The sequence below is a fragment of the Coffea arabica genome, chromosome 1e (genome assembly GCF_036785885.1).
Source record: "Coffea arabica cultivar ET-39 chromosome 1e, Coffea Arabica ET-39 HiFi, whole genome shotgun sequence".
Lineage (NCBI taxonomy): Eukaryota > Viridiplantae > Streptophyta > Magnoliopsida > Gentianales > Rubiaceae > Coffea > Coffea arabica.
Window position 1 is genome coordinate 54,246,639 of NC_092311.1, and position 20,423 is coordinate 54,267,061.

Below are 20,423 nucleotides of genomic sequence, written 5' to 3' on the forward strand. Positions count from 1 at the left end.
AGACGAGGAAATCAAGAAATGCGCAGTCCTAGGATTACCACAGAGATTCTATAGAAAAAGTAAAGAGCAAAAGTAAAAGGTAATACAGTACTAGTTTTAAGACCAAAAAACCCCCAAAACTCTATCGACACTACTTTGAGTTGAGACCACAAAACCACTTTGTCAGGTAGCAAGTACCATATCAAGACCAGAAAACCCGCGTTTTAATGCAGTCAGTACTTCAGGACCTTCTAATATTTCAACATCTTGTGTTCTCATATTACAAGATATTAGCCACCTTAAAAGAGAATATTCTATATACGGTGATTATTGCTCATAGATCTAGACAACAGACAAATTACTCTCAAGGGGGGAAAGACAGAGAAACTCCAATATTTGGTTCGCTCATTCCTCCGTAACAAGCTGCTGTGCATAAAGCTCATAAGCAATGCTATGATACAGTACGATTCTGACCAGCTTCATCAGATGAGGCCCGACGCTTGACTTGCCATAATCTCAAGGAAATTGGCTCTTTTTTGTGCTCAAGTCAAATCAAAACTTTTCCAATACAGTCTTGCGCATGAAGTCCTCTGGGGCTGCGAAACATCGAAAGTTAAAATCACGAAGGTTTAAGTGAAAGCTTATATAAGACTTAGATAGGCATTGTTCTATAACCTAGAAAATTTCCATGGAACTCATTGATCTTGTATATTCTCTTCATCAATTTATCAACTTTAAAAGCACAGGGATAACAAAATCATGTGAAAACTCCATTACTTTAAAATGTAACAATCCATGAGCTTTTAGTTGATGCTAATTAAAGGGTCGCTGACTCCTTTATATAAGCACAAGTTAAGCGGTCCTCTGAAGAAACTATTTTCGTTAGGAGAGAATAAGTACCTAATCCACCAGTGAATAATTTGAATTGACCAAGAGCCTGTCTGATGAACATCTCAACACCGCTTACTACAATTGCTCCAATCTCTGCAGCCTCTTGCAACAGTCGAGTGTTTCTTGGCGTGTAAACAGCATCAAAAACCAGCTCATATGATTTCAAGGCCTCCTAAAAATCAGAGATGTATGGAGAAATAAATCATTAGAGTAGCCCTAAACGGTATGCCTATACCAACACCAAACGGTATGAAGTAAATTTAGTAAGAATGAGAACCTTAGGAACAGGGGTTTGATCTGCGTTTGGCTGCATCCCCACAGCAGAAGCATTTGCCAGAATCATCCCCTTCTCTGCGCAATATGTGTCTAAACATTCATAGGGCAGAGCTTCACCAGATACCGCTGAAGCAAGAGCTTTTGCCCTCTCTATTTAAAGACTACTTTAGTCAGTCAAACACAAGTGGATAGCAGACACAGGGGACAACCTAGAAGCAAAGGCGATGATTTTTACCGAAGTTGCGATTGAAAATGACAACTCTTGCCCCTTTGCTCTTGGCACCAAAAGCCATAGCTCTTCCAGCTCCACCAGCACCAATCAAGACAAACAATTTCCCAGCAATAGGAGAAGTATGTGATGCCTGCCCATTGATAATTTGTCTTTCTGTCATTCCACAAATTGCAAAAAAAAAAAACTCATGTTATCTCTGGATGTAAGTAATGTACATGCTGACACACAGAAACTAACCTCGAATATGAAATACAATATTATCTGATTGTATCAAATTTATGAAATGGAAGAAATCTTGATGGTTTTAGCTTAACATAGATACCACAATGAAGAAAGCAAGAGTACCTCTAAGTGCTTCTTCAATTGCAGTTATACAAGCATGGCAGTCTGTGTTGTAACCAATCAACTTCCCATCAGTAGGCCTTCGAATAATGGTGTTTACAGCTCCAATAGACTAATTGTGAATGAATAATTAGAGTTAGAAAGGAGTATAGCAAATGCAACATAAGTCGGAAAAATTTTAAACAATGAACCATAGAATATGTATGTAGAGGCTAATTTTGTAGGCATATCCAATCAGAATTTCATTCTGGAATTTTAAGAATTTCTGATCAACGTGATTCCCGAATCCTAGTATATAATAAGTATGATGAAACATGTTAAATTATAGGAAATGTGAAATTAACAGGGTTAATAGACGCACTGAAAGGCCGCAAGCTATTCTTCGATTATACACTGTTGTTTAAATGACTCAATCCATCTTGAAATGGTTATAAGTTATTCTCATAATCAATTTTTTTCACACAATATAGCATTCCCTGCCAACGACCACCACTCTATAAATTCCATGCAAGAGACTCTACACATAATTAGAAAATACATTCAAACTTCCCATTAGAGACACTAGAGTAATCTCACTTATACAGCATAGATCCACTGACAAGGCAGCAATGATGACACATAAAAGCAAATGTCCGCCATTATGTTATTAAGCTTCTAAAAGTAAGAACACTAATCAGAAATCAGAACATGAAACCTTCTCAAGCTTGTCCCATATAAAGAAATTGAAATCTATCTCCAGCTTTAACTATATACCCACTTCAACTGAAGGGCATCAACTTTGGAAACACTATTTTAAGATGATGTGAAGGACAAATACTTCCTGAATGGATACATTCACATTGGTACAACCACAAAAAATTAAACAGATTGCAAAGCTTTCACACCTTAGCAAAGGGATCAACTTCATCGCAGCACCCTACTGCTGCTTCCTTGTGGGGAATTCCAACACTGCAAAAAGCCATGAAAGAACATGAAACTGATTGTCCACATAGATCAAAATGCAAACTATGGGACCTAGTGGATAGTTATCATTGTTTTAACCAAAAAATAGAAAAATGAATTCTGGCTCGCTTATGAGGTGAATCATGTCAATTAAGGTGCATAGATACTGTAGAATTCTATCATGAAAACAGAAAAAGAGTTTTAGTCTGCTTTTCCTGGCTGAGCGTAGTCATACCTGAAACCAGCAAAATCGCTGCTTGAATATACCCTAAAAAATTCCTTGATATTATCAACAAGCAAAGGCACATAAATTCCGTTATATCCTGTGTGTCTGAAAGCAGGGTTGTGCAGAAGGGGACCTTTACTATGGCCTACTGGGTTTGAAATGACACCAAAAACTTTTGTGTCTGGATTAATAAATTCAAGGTTATAGACTTGTGCGATGCTGCGCAAAGGAGGCAACCCAAGTACAGGTTTGTCTCCTAAGGATCCCCAGACCACAATGGCACCATATTTTGGGCCCAATAACTGGCTTATGAGACCTCTATCTCCCACAGCTCTTACAATTAGCGGTACCTACACGTTAGGTGCAATAGGTCAAAGTCTTAAAAGAAAAAGTCAAACTATATTGCTGAATTTTGAAACAACTTTTACTGGTGAAGAATCAAGCTATTCTACCTACATTACTGGAATCCCAAGGAAGAAATGTTGACACAGAAAAATTGGAACAGAAGCAGAACGATGCCTAGTAAACAAAACTGATTCTGGCTGGTAAAAAAGAGTACTTTTTGCCTTGAAAGTAATACCAAAAACCAAATAAAGATGGAAAGTTATCGTAAAATCAATAAATGATTTCCACAAAACGAGGCAAAGATAGCAACTTTTCAACACAGATTGCAACTTCCATAAATTGAGAATTTGATCAAATACTTAAATTGATTTAACACAAAACTCATTAGTGCTCATGCATTAGTTTCGGGAATAAAACCCTTCAAAAATGAGGCAAAAGTGGTTGTCTGTGGCTTGTACATTATGATATAAGAAGGAGGATCGTCGGAGCAAGTAGCCTGAATAATACTGATTATCGGGGTGAAAAATATCGAAATGATTTCGAGATGAAAAAGGACGCAAAATACCTGAGAATGGGCAAGCAAATGGAAAAGTGGAGCGACGTCAGTAATATAAGCCACATCAACCACAAGTTGGATGACATCTGCCCCCGTAGATTGCAGAAGTATGGCGATGTTCCCAAGCTTCTCTTTGCAAAGAGTACCGCCGCCGCCACCATTGTTGATGTAGTTTGAGATAATTATCTTGCTATTTGATCGTCTGCTCATTAGCTCAGTAATAACCTCTTCCTTAGCCATCTGAAAAGAATTCCATATGCATGTCTCATTTGCGGTAAGGTCAAGCGGATACTAAATTCTACTTCTGGAATAAAAAAAATGCCAAAGAACAAATAAAGAATTGGGAAGCATAGCATATTACTCCCATATAAATACTAACTGTAAGCGAGTCACTAACCTCGAATTCCACTCGGACGAATTCGACGTCCAATTCCACGGCAAGCCTCAGAACTTGCAAGCCTGTCTTCTTTGATGAACACCCTCTTCCCCTGCGAAAATTCGACCTGCATATAGACCGCCATCGTCATCACTACCTTTTCTTTCTTAAAGATGATCTCCGTTCGAACACCCTACAAGATTATACAGCTTATATTTTTCACTGTCTCGTGATTTGCAACCTCAGATCTCTCTGTTCTTTTTTTTTCCCCTTTCATTCATTCATTCTTTTTTTAAAAAAAAATTGTTATTGGTAGGTTTTGGGCTGCAACGACAAACTAATGATTGATACGATCGCCCAGCAAACCGAGATGAAAATGTGAATTGGACCCAACAAATCTCTTTACCATCCCATTCCCTACTTCCAAATCTAACGCGATTCCAAAATGTTACAAGTCTTCTTCCAACATGAGATTAAAATTCCGTTTAATAACTCAATTCACCGCCTAAATTTGATGGTTTAGATCTTGAACACATTTAATAACCAAATATGTGAATTAATTGAATAGCAATAAATTTTGTAGGTAAAATTTATTCTAAATGATAAGAGATAATTTATTTATTTAATAATTTACGCAAAAATGTATTAGAATTAGAGTGTTTTTGATAAAATTAAAATTCGAAGTAGTTTAGTTTATTAAATTATTATTAAATACTAAATTTGATATAGTATAGTCCCAACAAAGTCATAATATTAGCCTGATGGATCATTATTAATTGTCACTAAGAAAGAATAGACCCATTTCCGCCAGCTACCCATCATCATCATTTAAAACATGTCAATACAATACTGCAATTGGTGATTGAACTACTTGCTAAATCGCTTGAACATAATAATAATCAGAGAGCCAAACGATAGGGTTGATTTTTCAAAGCCTCCATCACTTTTATGTTCCGTACATCAGTTAATCAATCAAAACGGAGCCAAGACTCATCATATTGTTCACATGTAAATTCCGAGCATCATTCTTTCACAGAATGCATTCTTTTTTATTTGTCTAGACATTTTATTCTTAAAAAAAAAAAAAAAAAAAAAAGCAACACATCACTAAAAGCATGCATTGTTTAAAAAAAGATGATTGAATGCATTATTCTAGAACCCTCCTCATCATTATTTGAAAGCTGTTTTTAAATAGTAGTATTTGAATGCATATTATTTGAGAATTTATTTACTCTGTCATGCGTACCCCACCTCCCACGGCCTTGGCATGGTCGACATTATTTCATCATTATACTCCACCTACCTACCACCCCCTCCACTGTCGTCTTATATGACTTATTCTACCAACCATTCAATGTACAACGTCATCATCTGTGGTGCAGCTGCACACTTCTTAAGTCCTAGCAAATATACACATGTAAAAGTAATGCATGCTAAGAAAAGTGTTAGTCTTAAAGAGAGAAACAGCTGTTTTGTCTCCTCCTCGTGCCCACAGAAACAGGAACTCCTGTATACTATCTTCATGGTTCACCTGTTCATGTTTTATTACATAGACATTACCAAACCAGCTACTTCTAATTTCCCTTTTCTTCCCCCCCCCCCTTCCCCTCCATCCTGGGGATGCGCGAAGTCAATATCTGAAGAAGAAGAGGGGAATGTATTGTTGCAATAGCAAATTATGAAAGTCGAACTCATTATGCTACTATAGAAGAAATTTCTCGCTAACTGAAAGAGAAAATGATGAAGAGCATTACGAAAATAGGAGTTAACGAATACCTATTAGGTAATAGGTACACATGAGGTGAAGAATTTAAAAAAAAAAACTATTATTTATGTTAATCATGCATCAAGATGCTAAGATATAAGCAGGGAAAGTAACAACCCTGTTTTATACCAACCTTGCATCCTTGGGAATGAGAGGGCAATGTTGGGTGGTGAGTAGAAAGTTGTGGAGGAAGAGGTAGGTATAGATAGATATCAGGGGAAAGAAAGAGGGAGGGTACCTGAAAGACACAATGGAAGGTAAAGTTCTCTGTCTCAAAAGGCCTTCCACCTCCGAAATGTGAGAGAAGGACATGGAGTCGATGCAGAGTTCCACAAGGTTTGCTCCTTCTTCCTTTGCTCTGTGAATGGCAGCCAGCATTTCTTCCTTGGTTTCACATTCCAAGGTCGTGCATATCAATAGGTCGCTCCTAAAACCCATGGCCTGATGTCTATCTATTGACTAATAACAGAGGATCAATCCGAAAGAGGATCCCAGTACTACAACCAGGCGGCAGCAGCAGCAGCAGCAGCACAAGAGAAGCCTATAACTTATAATGACTAGTGCTGCTAGTATATATGACAGACATATATCATAACTACCCGCGCCTCGCGACCCCCTTTATAAGCACCATCACCATCTGAGTGCGACATTCTGTATGATCAATCACAATTACTACTTAATCATCCATGGCCATGGCCACAAGAAAATGAGCACCTTTTTTTTCTTGGAGGGGTGGAGGATTTGCTTGTCTCAATTTCCATTCGAGAATTGCATTTCACCGTGCAGTCGCATCAAGTTTGTCAATTGGCGGCTTGAGAATATTGTACATTGTTGTTGTTTTCTTCTTTTCTTCCATATGTACTTTTACCGCTTCCCCTATGGTCACTGCTTATTGATTCATTTCACAATATTTCTTTTTTGTCATGCTCGTTCACTATTATAAAGTCTTAGTCGTATAAGAATACGAGTATAATTCTATTAGCTAGAAGCTAACGATTTGCTATGACCTCCTTTGATTTGTGCAAGACATGGTGTATAATTGCAAGGCATAATATAGTAGTATATACTTGCTGTCCAAATAATTTTGCCTTAGTTACCACATCTACTTGCAAGGCGTACTCGGGGAATTTGTGGAGAACAAACGGGGCACGTTTTCCTCTACACGTGTTTGTTTATTAATTATTTGTGTTCTTTTTGCTTCTTAATTCAATGATTTCAAGGCGTTGAATGGCCTATCGTCTCTGCTCTTGAATTGAAGGTTAACCACATCATTAAAGAACATAACTACTACTTCCAAAATTATATGCTTTTTATTTTTATTTTTGGGTTATTATCACTTTATCCCCTTAAACTATATCACTACTATCATTTTTTATCCCCTAACGTTATTTTTTAGTCACTTCACCCCTATAAGTAATTCAACTCAACATGTTAAGAAATTTTGGACAAAAATACCCTTTTATTCTATAGCATTACCACACTGTTATTATTACTCTATTCCTTTTAATTATAGTAATATAATCGATTTAATTCCTAACATTATTTTCTTGGCATTTTGCTTCATCGTTAATCTAACTACTATGGTAAAAAAATTTTAAATATATTTACCCTTATATATATATTTAAAAATAAAAAATTTAGAATGATGATTCTTCTTTTTTTTCACTTTAAGAGATCCAAAAATATAAAAATAAAAGGGTTTTCTCAAATTTCTTTTTTCACACTTATTGATACTATGAAAAGAAAAAGAAATAGGAAAGAAGGAGATAGAAAATTAGATTTTGCAAAGAAAAAAAAAGTCTAACATTATCGTATTAATTTATGAATTGTTGAGATCAGGATTGAAATCTGGTGGTAAACAGTAAAATGAAATAATTTTAAAATAATAAAAGTATTTAATTCTTTCTTATTTGTATTTTCTAAAAAAGAGAATTGAGCTCTCTCTCTCGCTATCTCTCTCTCCTCTTCACCCTCCCTCTTCCGATCTTTCTATTTTTTTAATATTAATAAGATTGTCAAAAAAAAAGAAATTAATACTTTGACATTTTTCTTAATACTAAAAAGGAGAAGAGCGACTCCAAATTTTTATTATTTTTGTTATACAAAGAGGATGGTACTTTCTTCTAAAGTTTTTAACTTGTTAAGTTGGTTTAATGGTCGGATAAATTGTCTAAAAAATAACTCTATGGGGTAAATTGATATTGAGACTATAATTTATAAGGGTAAAATGATAATAACTTTAAGGGCTAAACTTGTACTTTTACTTTAATTAACAAACTCCGTTAAATTTGACCGTTAGTTTTGAGGGTAAAATGACTAAAAGAGAACGTTAAGGGGGAAATTGATAGTGGCACCGAACGTTAAGGAGGTAAAGTGATAATAACCCTTTATTTTTTGAGTATGGTCGTGTTACTATTTATCTTAAAATAAGACAGCACATTTGTTGCTTCAATCACAATCTTGAAAATCCACGTATACTATCTCAAAACAAAATATTTTTTAAACAAATTACGTGTGAAATCGTCCTCTACATGTCTCAATGAGCTGTGTTTAGTAGAAATTTGTTGGAAGAGATAAAGAACTACAGCAAGAATTTCAGGTGTCACGAGCCAACCGTCGTAGCACCAATTTGTCTGTACGACATCACCTGGTGCTTCGCTGGGGTGGACACGACCAAGATGGGTTTGGTCCACCGTCCATTATTGGCCCAACCCTTTTGAGTCCATGCTTTTTGGAGTAAACTTTTTCTGAAGAAACAATAGAGGAGGCCAGGCTAACATGCAGTCTTCTCAGGCACGTGGGATGCCGTGCCTAATTATTGGATGGGTATCTTGGCTGGCCTTCCTGCTGCTTTACCACTAATCACTGATGCTAAATTATCATACCCCCAATCCGATGATTGGAAACTAAATGGACTTACATTTTACGTTCTTGTTCCGTTGCAGACGTTGAGGCTTCTGATCAGAAGTTAAAAAGACCACCACATTCGTACACAGATTTGACAAAGTCGTATGCTGCTTATGCCTCGTCTTCTCTGGGTAAAAGTTCAATCTTCTTTTGCACCGTTCATCCCCTGAGGTTTAACCGACGAAGACGAAGCAAGCAAGCGAAGGTATTAATTTGTTCCCGTCAGCGAATCCTGCTCATCAACGTCGGATGAAAGTTTTCAAGTCAGATACTTTAAAAACCTTGACTTTGAGACATTAAAAGACTCCGAGAAGATGAAGTGCCATCTGCTACTGTCGGTGCAGTAACATTTGGAATGCCTTCACCCAAACAAAATTGTCAACGAAGTTGTCGTTCTGGTACTCGTATATGGCGACATGAATCATATCGCTGGTTTGATTAAGAGTTAAGACAAGTGGTCAGGTAACATGGCGTGGCCCAGTTGCAGAGCAACCCGGGACGTGCAGATCATGGATGTGCCAAAAATTCGCAACTGTTCAAGCTTCGTCCTAAAGGATTCTACGTGACGTGTCAATTCTCTGGATTGATAGTAGTAGTAATAAATTAACCAATCATGCAATTTGGTTACCAGAGATCTAAACACGTTGATCTCGTAATGGCCCTGCTCTTGATTTAAAATGAAAACAGCATAAACAACCAAATTCCCTTGCGCACCACCCGATGTAATAGAAGCAAGCTGTTCAAGACTACTGATTTATAGAAGATGTTCAAAACAGCATCAATGTTAGTTTCACTAAGTCGTAGATAGGGTGTTTCACGGTGATTGATCCGTTTACTTCACGAGCTATAGAATTTCTTTATGTCGAAAGATGCAAGTCTGATCATCATCACTCCAGACTCCAGGCTCCAGTCTCCAGAAAGCAAAGAAAAATAGTACCACGGGGTTTTGTTGTGAATTGCCTGGAAGAGAGGTAGAACCGTAGAACAGCCAATCAGCAGCTGGTATCCGACTTTTACATGTAAAATAATTTCAGGTGAAGGGTAGGGCAGGGTAGGGGCACACTCTTCCAAGCCTTTCGGCAATTATTGCCACATTATCCAGCGGCTGTGACAACCATTAACACGAGGCCACGTGCATCACATCATGGTACTAAAGATTTCCAATCGTAAATCAAGATTTGCAAGATTCATTCTTGCGAGACTCGCAATCACTGCTACCTGTAGGTCCAACCAAGCCAACTGCAGGAATATCAGTTGATGAATGTTTTCAAATTTACATTGCTGTTACTTCGTAAATCTAACTCAAATAATATTTGTTTGGATAGTGTATTATTTGAAATATTATTTGAAATAATTACTGTAGCACTTTTTGTGATGTGATGTATGTGAGATAAAAAGTAGTTGGGAATATAAAAAAGTAGATTGAGAAATGTGTTTGTGATGCAAGCGAAATATTATTTGAGATAATTTTGGTATCCAAACACTCCCTGGCTCGCTTCAATGAGCATCTACTGAAATATGATTAGTTACAAGCACTAAAGATTTATATAAAATCATCGATACTTTGTGACCTTCCAACTGTAAATAGAATAATAGTATGGGATGCTGGAACTTCTCTTCGAAACTGTAGCTTATATAACTTCCCTGTTGTCAAAGTGTCCAAATCTACTCTAACGTGATCAAATCCCTTGTTTACTAAGCTTGTTCTACGTCAAGGAAGTTCAAAAGCATGCCTTTGTTTTGTGAGACTTATGTTGTTAATATTATGAAGGTTCAAACTCTCAGAAGAGGAAAGCGGCAGTGTATATTTGGACGAGAAGGAAGTGGCTAGATGTGTGCTGGAATGCAAACAGAGCTTGATTGGTAAAGTTTGGGGGGAGAAGCAGGCAAATATTGGAGGAGTCAAGAGCTTCGCAAGCAGCATGTGGTCACAGATGAGGAATCTGAGGGTAATGGAGATTGGTCGTAACTTGTTCCACTTCATTTTTTAGAAGAAAAAAGGATATTGAAATAGTGATGAGTAGGAGGTCATGGATTTATGATGGTCAATCGTTAATTCTGCTGCAGTGGAAAACTGGAGTAGAGAAGGATGAAGAAGCATTGAGCAAAACATTAATTTGTGTGCAGATCTAGAATATACCCCTGCACTGGGTTACGAAGGAGGTGGAGAGAAAAATTGGCAGTATTTTTCCCAAAGTGAGTAAGGTGATTATTCCGCAGAGTGGAGGGAATGAAGGTAAACATCTAAAAATATTGGCTGAAATTGATCTGACTATGCCATTGCCTAGAGGGATTATGGTTAATAGTACTGGTATTAAGAGGTGGATTGAGTTTAAATATGAAAAATGTCTAGACTTCTGTTTTGGTTGTGGATTAGTAGGTCATAGTGAAAGGAACTGTAGTAAAAGAGGAATGAATAAAAGAATGGAACCTCAATATGGTAACTGGATGAGAGCTAGTTATCCTCAAAATCCTAGCAAGAGGAATAGGAATGGGGGTGGGACTGAGAGGGTTGAAGAAGAGAAATTCCAAACTCAGGACACTAGGAAGGCAAGAAGAGGTGAGTAGAAGCTGCTGTTAACCTATATGGAAGAATTCCACAAGGATAAGGAACTAAAATGAACTTCTGAGGGAGAGTTGACAATAGATACTGATCTAATGAGTAGGAAAGGAAAGAGTGAGCTAGAGGAGAATGAGACAGAGAAAAGGAATGATGGGAAGGAGAGGGGAGACAAGGGGAAAAAGGGTTAAGGATGATAGGGGGAAAGGCTATAGGAGGAGCAGAGAGGAGGACACAGAGGGAACAGCAGGATAGAGGGAGTGTGGAGGAAAACGATAAGGGAGCATATGATCTAATGTGGATTGATGAAGCTCAAGGTAGGAATAAAGAGGACAGGATTGCAAAGGAGATGATAGAAGGGAGGGAAGGTAGATTAACATTTGAGGGAGGGGAAGGGATAAAGAAATTAGGAAAGTAGAAAGGTAGGACGAAAAGAAATCAGATAGTGAGTAAGAAGTGGAAAAGATTGGTACTAGAGGTGAGCAGGAGGAAACCATTGGGTGAAGCTAACAGGGGAGTTGCTAGAATTGAGGAAAGGAAAAGGAAGGTGGAGATTATACGTTAGGAAGAAGATGAGGAGCAAGGAGGGAAGGAGAACTGGAAGAGAAGTAGAATTGAGAATGGAAGTAGTGATTGGATGGAACTTTCTAAGGGGTTGGAGCCCACCTTAAATGAGGCTCCAAGATCTGAATGAAGACTGCGGTGTGGAACTGTCGAGATGTAGAGAGCCCTTGACAGTTCCCCAACTGACAGAAGTCATTAGACTCCATTCTCCTTTACTAGTATTCTTGTCAGAAACAAAAAAAGAAAAAAAACTACTTGAACAGTGTGAAACAGTGGATTAAATTTGACAATGTGTTTGTGGTTGATCCAGTTGGTAGGATTGGGGGTTTGGCGGTATTATGGAAAAGGGAGCTGTAGGTGAAAAAGGTGTTGTTTACAAGCTTCACTATTGAATTGCTCATAGAGGACAGTAAAGCTAAGATAGATATGCTAGTTCAAATGTTTAGGTTAGAAGAGAACAATGGAAGGTTGTAACGAGAAAGAATATACCGTGGGGTAAATACTGGACTATAATGGGAGATTTTAATGACATTACCTCGAATAATGAAAAATAGGGAGGTACACAAAGGGTTGAAATGAGATTTCAGGATTTTAACTCTTTCATAAATAGTAATGAACTGGTCGATGTTGGATGTGAAGGAATTCCGTGGACCTGGAGTAATAATTGGGAGAATGAGGGAGAGGTGAAGGAAAGGATTGATAGGATATTGGGAACTGCTATGCTAGTAGCGAAACAACAAGGGTGGAGAAGAGTGGAATTTGAAACAAATTGTATGCAGGTTGTGAATGAAATTAATAGAGAGGAAGATGATGTAATCATGTCCACAGCGGTGTCTGATATCAGGAAACTAAAATCCAACTTTGATAAATGTTGCTTTACCTTCACTAAAAAGGGGTTGACTTGTAACAACTCTATCAGTCATACATTAGCTAAGATGGCGATACATATGAAATGCTCAGCTGAATGGAAAGATAGCTTCTCAAGTTGGTTGCTTGAGCTTGTTCAAGCAGATTGTAAGGGCAGTTGCCCACCCTTTATGTAATCTGGTTAGAATATTAATAAAGTGTTGTCATTTTGATAAAAAAAAAAAACTCTTATTATCTGTAAGTCTTGATGTCTTTCCCAAAACCATTAACGGTTTCACTCTCTGTAAACCTTATACTAACAAATTTTGCAACATGTTGTAATTATAAATCTGGATATCGAGAAGTCACAACTGTAGAACCCGTTTGATATCATTGGCTATGTTTTGGGCATCCAAAGCAGCTCCATACAATCCTCTTCCTGCCAAACCAGCGCAGTACAATCCCTTGGTACCCTTCCAGTTGTTAGGGAAGGCAGGTTTTGCAAATCCGTCGTCAGTCAGGAGATCATCAGCCCCCTGAGGCCAGTAGACGCGCACACAAAAAAAAAGAAAAATAAGTACTAATCAGTAATTGGATGGAGCAATCAGGGTTTTACTATAAATTGTTCTCCAGTGCGTACGCATTCCTGGCCAGGTGGAGGTGGGGCAAATATTATGAAGATGGCAAGTTGAAGGAAGACGGGCAAGAAGTTCAAAAAGCAGCTGTGCAAGGCGAATTATAATTGTACCTGGAGCCACTTATTCGTCGATCTTTTAAAGCCAGTTGCAAAAATAACAGCATCAAATGGGTAAGACTTGCCATCCTCAAACACCACATCATTGCCTCCAAGACTTGCTACTGCCGGCAGTACCTGTTTATTTATTTATTTTATGGTATCAAAATTATAAGATTTTACAACATGCATGCTTCACACTGAAGGAATTTCGAAGAATATATACTTGTATCATCACTCTACATGAGTTGACATGTATCAGAACTGGAAAATGGAAATCATACACGCAAAGCAAGATGGCTACGTGCCCACTGATCCACATCAATCCTGCAAATATGATTAAAATAGCAGTAACCCTTCTTCTTTTTTTTTTCTCCTTTTCTATAGAGCCCCTTTTTCTCCCTTGAAAGATAGCATATGAAATCAAAATAATTAGAAGCAGAATTAATTTGCAAAGTCCACGCGCTATCAGTTCATCTAACTATTGTACCGCGGTAAAAACGGTTCAATTAATGAAAGTGTATTAAAATCATCGCGCAATACTGCACCTGAATCTCGCCGGATTTGATTTTCTGACAGGTTCCAACGTCAATGACGGGGTATTTGCCATACTTAACTTTCATGGTGAAGGGACCTTCCTCTGGCCTTTTGATTCCGTACCTGGACAAGTCTCCTCCATACCACAGCTTGCTCAGCATCAACACCAGCCAGTCAACCGTATTCAGAGAAAAATATTTCAACAAAACCGGTCCTATGTATACCATTCCCCTTGACAGAATGTGAAGCTGCATGTATCACAACCAACCCATTCAAGCAATCCAATACTACTCACCAGGGTAACTAAATACTCCTATGTCGTCACGTCCCAAATGAATAAATAAAATGGAAAAAAGAGAGAGAGAGTGGCCTACCGGGCTACGGACGGCGATGGAAGTCTTCGCACCGTAGTTTGATAGATCAAATGCAATTTCCATACCAGAATTTCCAGACCCAACAACCAAAACATTCTTGTTTTCATAGGACTTGCCGTTTTTATATCGGGTGCTATGGATGACCTCGCCCAGGTAAGTGTTGAGACCTTCAAGCTGCGGGATGAATGCATCGGAGGTTTCTCCCGTGGCCACCACCAAGCACTTGCTGGAATACTCCTCCATCTCCTCGGAATCGGAAGAACCCAAATTCCTCGCCTTGACAATCCATGCTTCGGCGGCTTCATCGTACCGCGCCGACTCCACCGATCTTTGGTACAAGGGACAAATGTTGAAATGGGAGACGTAGTCGTCTAAATAACGCAAGAACTGGTCTCTGGGCACGTAAGTCGGGTAGGTGGTCGGGAACGGCTTGAGAGGAAGTTGACAGAACTGTTTAGCCAGGTGAAGATGAAGGCGGTCGTAGGAATATTTCTTCCACAAGGAAGCAAAACAATCTTCTCTCTCAAGGACTATGTTTGGAATGGAAAGGTTGTTCAAGCATGCTGCAGTTGCAAGCCCCGACGGCCCAGCTCCCACTACTATTACCACTTGTTCTTTGGTTGCCATGGCTTAGAGGAATATGGCTGGCCTTGACAAACAAGTACTACTAGTAATGTTTAATCTGAGTAGTATCCATCTAAATCTAGAACCCCCCACCATCACCATCAACATCACCATCAACATCAAGATAGTTGTACGTATTACATCTCATTGGGATGAGGATGCTTGTGAGTGCTGTAATCATCCATGGCCACAAGAAAATGAACACCTATTTTTGTTTTTTCGGAGGCGGTGGGGAATTGCTCGTCTCAATTTCCATTCGAGAATTCCCATTTCACCATGCAGTCGCATCGAGTTTCTCATCGGCGGCTTGAAAATATTGTACATTGTTGTTGTTTTCTTCTTTTCTTCCGTGTATACTTTTACCACTTCTTCTATGGTCACTGCTAATTGATTCATTTCACAATATTTCTTTTGCGGTCATGCTCATTCTTCACTATTATAAAGTCTTAATCGTATAAGAATACAAGTATAATTCTATTGGCTAGAAGCAAACGATTTGGTATGACCTTAGACGTGGAATACATAGTATATACTTGCTATCCAAACACGTTTAAACGTGGAATACATAGTATACACTTGCAAGGCATACTCATAATTTTGTCATCATATAGTATATGCCATAATTTTGTCATCATATAGTATATGCCATAATTTTGTCATCATATAGTATAATAGGTTTGTTTGGATAGGGTATTATTTGAAATAATTACTGTATCATTTTTTTGTATGTGAGATAAAAAGGTGATTGGGAATATACAAAGATGAATTGAAAAATGTATTTATGATGCAAGCGAAATATTATTTGGGATAAACCTGCTATCCAAACAAACCCATTATTTACTCGCCTCAGTTACCATACTTTTGTCATACTCATTCATTATTATATAGTTTTAGTCGTATAAGGGGTGAGGGATAAATTAGATGGTTTAAGGAAGAGAGTGTAAGTGAGAAATCTTTGATTCAAATCTTCCCACTTACACGATTTATATATATATATATATACATATATAAAACTCTTGCTTGTATAGGAATACAAGTATAATTCTATTGGCTAGAAGGAAACGATTTGCTATGACCTCCTTTGATTTGTGCAAGACATGGCATATAGCTGCAAGGCATAATATAGTAACAAGAGGCGTACTCGGGGAATTTGTGGAAAACAAACGGGCCACGTTTCCCTCTACACGTGTTTGTTTGTGTTCTTTTATTATTTGTGTTCTTTTTGCTTCTTAATTCATTGACTTCAAGGTGTTGAATGGTCTATCATCTCTGCTCTCGAATTGAAGGTTAACCACATCATTACAGAACATAACTACTAGTGTGTTACTACTTCCAAATTTCTAGTATGTTTTTCATTTTTATTTTTATTTTTATTTTTTTGAGTGCGGTCGTGTTACTATTTATCTTAAAATAAGACGGGACATTTGTTGCTTCAATCACAATCTTGAAAATCCACGTATACTATCTCAAAACAAAATATTATTTAAGCAAATTACGTGTGAAATCGTCCTCTACATGTCTCAATGAGCTGCGTTTAGTAGAAATTTGTTGGAAGAGATAAAGAATTACAGCAAGAATTTCAGGTGTCACGAGCCAACCGTCGTAGCACCAATTTGTCTGTACGACATCACCTGGTGCTTCGTTGGGGTGGACACGAACATGATGGGTAAGGTCCCCCATCTATTGATGATAAAATTGAAATTTGAAATAGTTTAAATTCGTTAAGTTATTGCCAAGTATTAAATTTGATATATTTAAATATATATTACATTAAATAATAAATGAATCACTTATCACTAATTTTTTAGATCAAATTTTAAATTGAGTACCACTTAATTGATTCATATGTTCAATTTTTATTATTAAATGTATCTGAAAGTATTAAAATTTGAATCCATTAATTTTAAGTATTGAATTGAGTTATTAAACAATACCTTATTATTTATGCAGAATTCAAATTTCATATTTCAGATTTCAATTGTTGTTTTATCCAAAGGAAAGTACTTAAAAAAAAAAAAAAAGCAATATAATGGGAAAACCAGATCCTTTCTTAACTAAGACCCAGGTAATTACAAACTAAGCAATAAGCATGTCATCAGTTTGACCTTATATGTTCAAGATATGGATGCAGGATGGATCAATCTTTATTACAGTGTCACCGAACGGACACGAATGCATGTTAAATATACAGGAAGTAGGAACTGAAATTTAATTTCATAATAGAAGGAAGAAATATGCATCTAGGTCGCTAATATACAGACCCGGCATGTGTGTCATAATCTTAGCCTGATGGATCATTGTCAGGAATCCTGCAATTGGTGATTAAACTTGTGAAATCGCTTGAACATCATAATAATGTCATCAACCCTGTTTTACCATCCTTGGGAATGACAGGGCAATGTTGGGTGGTAAGTAGAAAGTAGTAGAAGAAGAAGTAGGTATAGATATCAGGGGAAAGAAAAGAGGGAGGATACCTGAAAGACACAATGGGGTTTGGGGGATTTTTTTTTTTTTTTTTGGGGAGAGGGGGGAAGGGGTTTGGGAAGTAACAGAACGGCATAATTTTCCAGAAAATATAATGGTTCAGGTCCTCTTGGCAGAATAACTGCAGGCCAGAACTATTCAGAAAATTAATGTTGGTAACTCGTCATTTGCATTTCTAATTACAACATTCATGCCAGAAATGGATAAATTGATTTCATAATTTCCACCACCTGTCCTTAATAATGTTAATGAAAACATTCCGTATTGCAGTCAAGGATTGTATGGCATTTAACTCAGACCCCCATCCATAGACAAGAAATAAAGTCAGATTTTTAAGGTGCAGATACTTGCAGTAATGTCATTCTGTATTTTATCAGCATACCTTTCAATATGCTGCAACAACCAATGATGTTAGAGATGTGCTTCTTTCTAGCCAGGAATCTAATCCTGCTGTATCCGTTGAATTATGAGATCAACAGCTGCATTTGCTGATGAAAATGCTCCATGAAAGCTCTCCTGATAGGATATAGAACCCAATTCCTGAACCATTTCCAACAATATTTCGCCCAGGTCAGTTTTTTTCTCCATCAACGACTTGTAAAATGAGTGGCTAGCAACCTCACTAATTTTGATGTTCGTTTCCTCGGGACAGTATTCATCATCCAACCACTTATGAAGAGTCACCCTTAGCCATTCTGATTCCTGCACTTCTATGATACACAACCATTAACCATATTTCCATAAAGGGCAGGAAACCATGGAATCACAAATAGCAATCCATAAACATTTGAAATTGACGATGGATTGCAACTTCTCTCCAACAAGAGCTTCTAATTATTCAAAGCAAAAATGAGATTGCTTGGTAGCCAAGAGATAATTTATAGAATCGAGGACGGATTAACCAGAAAGTCCACAAGTGTTACAGTTCTCTCTCGATTCTAAAAGCTAGGGATGCCATGGTGACACAGAGATTTTCTTTCTCTATTTTTCTCCAATCGAAATAAGCACTAAAAAATTGTTCTACATGCAAATTTGCAATAAAGATGTATATTTAGTTCGCAAGATATATCGAACCTGCCAGTTCTAAAATAATGCTAATACCTGAAAACATTCAGACATATCAATAGCAGACTAGCCATCTAATGATATGTAGAAACCAACCCATGTTGTTACAAGTTTAAATACAGAAACTTCGTGGCAACCAATGTTCAATGAAGATCCGAAAGCTTTCCACACAAATTGATCATTAAAAAACTTAAAATGTAGAAGAGTGGCTTTCATCACCATTCTTTGTGCGCCAGAGTGAAAATTGATTAAAAAAAGATCTTCTAAGCATGATTGATCTTAATGGAGAAGAAGAGAAGAAGAAGAGGATAGCACAACAAATTGTAGAGAGCAAAAGAATCCACGAGGAGTAACATTACAATGGATTTTTTTTTTTTTTTTTAAACAAAAGGCATAGGATAAGAATCGCTACGCATTGAGACGTGTCTTTGGTCAATTTAGGATAAAAGTGAAAGGCAAGCCACCACTATCAACCGTCATCTCCAGTCATCCAGCTAAAGCAAACAAGAAAAGCATTATGGAAGCGCGTCTTAGGGAAGAGCTGGGCGAGACAGAGGCTTTGGACTAAACAAAGTAAAAAGAAGAAAACAAGGAAGAAACCGATAAACTGCATCAAGGGATGAGCAAGTCATGCAACCTAATCCTCTAATTTATTCAAGTAAACGAGCCATTTCCGTCATTTCACGATCAAGACGAAGATGTGTTTTTATTTTTTGCGTCTTTTGTGATGAAAAGAGAAATAACGAGCTAAATTATAAGCCCGCCAGAAGGCTCAATCCATCATTGCTACACCCAAATCAAATTTTCACCCTCTCACTTAGCAGCATACATTCAATCATTTAAACAGGCGTACAAGGGAAATAAACAGAAAAAATGTCATAATTATAAATGAAAGAAAGAATTGTAGGCGCTGTATCAGTACAATTATGCAATTAACTGAGTAGTATCGCCATAATTAATTAACCCAATGCCCCACCCCAAGTAGACCCAGTATGGGTACTTGATTGAGTCACAAACCATCCACAGACACCCATAAAAGTGAACGAACATTAAATCTTGCGACGAAGAATTAAAAAAGAAACAAAGAAAACAAAACATATTTACCTCCAAGGCTTGCGAAGGGTCTAACCAACTGCTTGGGACCCTAAGGTGTTGAACAGAATCTTCTTCTGGGTCGCCTTCTATATTGTACTGGGTGTTTGAAGGAGAAAGAAGACTTGGAAATCTGGAAAGTCGGAGCTCATGTTTGTGATGGAATTTGGGTTTAAAATAAAGATTCAGGCTGCCCGAGTTTCCTATTTTATAATGGCCTACATACTTTAGCTCTGCCATTATCAGGGTTGGATTTGAGAATAACACCGAACCCATTTCTCAGAACAATCTGTGATAACTTTTTTCCTCGGACCTTTTTTCGCGGGTTTTAGGACAGAGCAGAAAAACAATTTGCTGCCGGGAGAAAAAGAGGAACACAGAAGAAACCGAGAATTGCACGGACATATGGCGTGTCAATTTCTTTGGACGAACGCTCCCGCGATAATTTTAGATAAGGGAGCAAAGTCGAATAAACTGGGAGCATTTATGAAGCTCGTTGGCGAGTAGCGACCGATGGTGTTAGCTTAGTGGTGTCAGGTGATCTTTGAAATAGGGACGTAATCGAGCCGAATGGAACGCAAGTATTGCTGCACTCAAATTCAAACGAATAACAGAAATGGAGTTCGAACTCAAACTCGAATTCGAAAAATGGTTCGAAAACTCAAGATCGGCTCAATTATACTCATTTTCTTGCAAGTATGATCGAA

The 20,423-nt window shown here is 37.6% G+C and overlaps 3 protein-coding genes across 4 annotated transcripts; all 3 read right to left on the reverse strand.

Annotated features, from left to right (window-relative positions):
• Positions 1–11: 11 nt before the first annotated feature.
• LOC113734371 (bifunctional 3-dehydroquinate dehydratase/shikimate dehydrogenase, chloroplastic-like) lies at positions 12–6,755 on the reverse strand. Its single transcript, XM_027260896.2, has 10 exons — positions 6,169–6,755; positions 4,187–4,292; positions 3,799–4,029; positions 2,898–3,238; positions 2,605–2,668; positions 1,724–1,832; positions 1,382–1,531; positions 1,148–1,296; positions 880–1,042; positions 12–575 (listed from the first exon to the last, which is right to left on the reverse strand). Exons 1-10 carry the CDS (start codon positions 6,366–6,368, stop codon positions 532–534), a joined length of 1,557 nt encoding a protein of 518 aa, XP_027116697.1. The 5' UTR covers positions 6,369–6,755; the 3' UTR covers positions 12–531.
• Positions 6,756–13,034: 6,279 nt separating this feature from the next.
• On the reverse strand, positions 13,035–15,378 carry LOC113734406 (probable indole-3-pyruvate monooxygenase YUCCA10). Its single transcript, XM_027260941.2, has 4 exons — positions 14,452–15,378; positions 14,089–14,325; positions 13,556–13,678; positions 13,035–13,343 (listed from the first exon to the last, which is right to left on the reverse strand). The coding sequence occupies exons 1-4, from the start codon at positions 15,076–15,078 to the stop codon at positions 13,173–13,175; spliced, it is 1,158 nt and encodes a 385-aa protein (XP_027116742.1). The 5' UTR covers positions 15,079–15,378; the 3' UTR covers positions 13,035–13,172.
• A 1,724-nt stretch (positions 15,379–17,102) lies between these two features.
• Positions 17,103–20,396, reverse strand: LOC113734416 (uncharacterized). 2 transcript variants are annotated; one of them, XR_003459295.2, is made up of 3 exons: positions 19,729–20,396; positions 17,942–18,261; positions 17,103–17,384 (listed from the first exon to the last, which is right to left on the reverse strand). XR_003459295.2 is itself a non-coding variant. In XM_027260956.2 (2 exons), the coding sequence occupies exons 1-2, from the start codon at positions 19,990–19,992 to the stop codon at positions 18,001–18,003; spliced, it is 525 nt and encodes a 174-aa protein (XP_027116757.1). In that variant the 5' UTR covers positions 19,993–20,395; the 3' UTR covers positions 17,103–18,000. The 2 variants fall into 2 exon arrangements, 1 of the variants encoding a protein (XP_027116757.1); XM_027260956.2 differs by having other exon boundaries at positions 17,103–18,261; positions 19,729–20,395.
• Between the last annotated feature and the right edge of the window lie 27 nt (positions 20,397–20,423).

Coding starts and splice junctions, on each gene's coding strand:
- LOC113734371 (XM_027260896.2), bottom strand. CDS start 6,368: ATGGGTTTTAGGAGCGACCTATTGATATGCACGACCTTGGAATGTGAA. Junction 4,293..6,168: donor CCTTCCATTGTGTCTTTCAG/GTACCCTCCCTC, acceptor GTCTATATGCAG/GTCGAATTTTCGCAGGGGAA. Junction 4,030..4,186: donor TCGTCCGAGTGGAATTCGAG/GTTAGTGACTCG, acceptor AATTCTTTTCAG/ATGGCTAAGGAAGAGGTTAT.
- LOC113734406 (XM_027260941.2), bottom strand. CDS start 15,078: ATGGCAACCAAAGAACAAGTGGTAATAGTAGTGGGAGCTGGGCCGTCG. Junction 14,326..14,451: donor CCATCGCCGTCCGTAGCCCG/GTAGGCCACTCT, acceptor TGATACATGCAG/CTTCACATTCTGTCAAGGGG. Junction 13,679..14,088: donor TCAAATCCGGCGAGATTCAG/GTGCAGTATTGC, acceptor ATAAATAAACAG/GTACTGCCGGCAGTAGCAAG.
- LOC113734416 (XM_027260956.2), bottom strand. CDS start 19,992: ATGGGTTCGGTGTTATTCTCAAATCCAACCCTGATAATGGCAGAGCTA. Junction 18,262..19,728: donor ACCCTTCGCAAGCCTTGGAG/GTAAATATGTTT, acceptor ATAGAAGTGCAG/GAATCAGAATGGCTAAGGGT.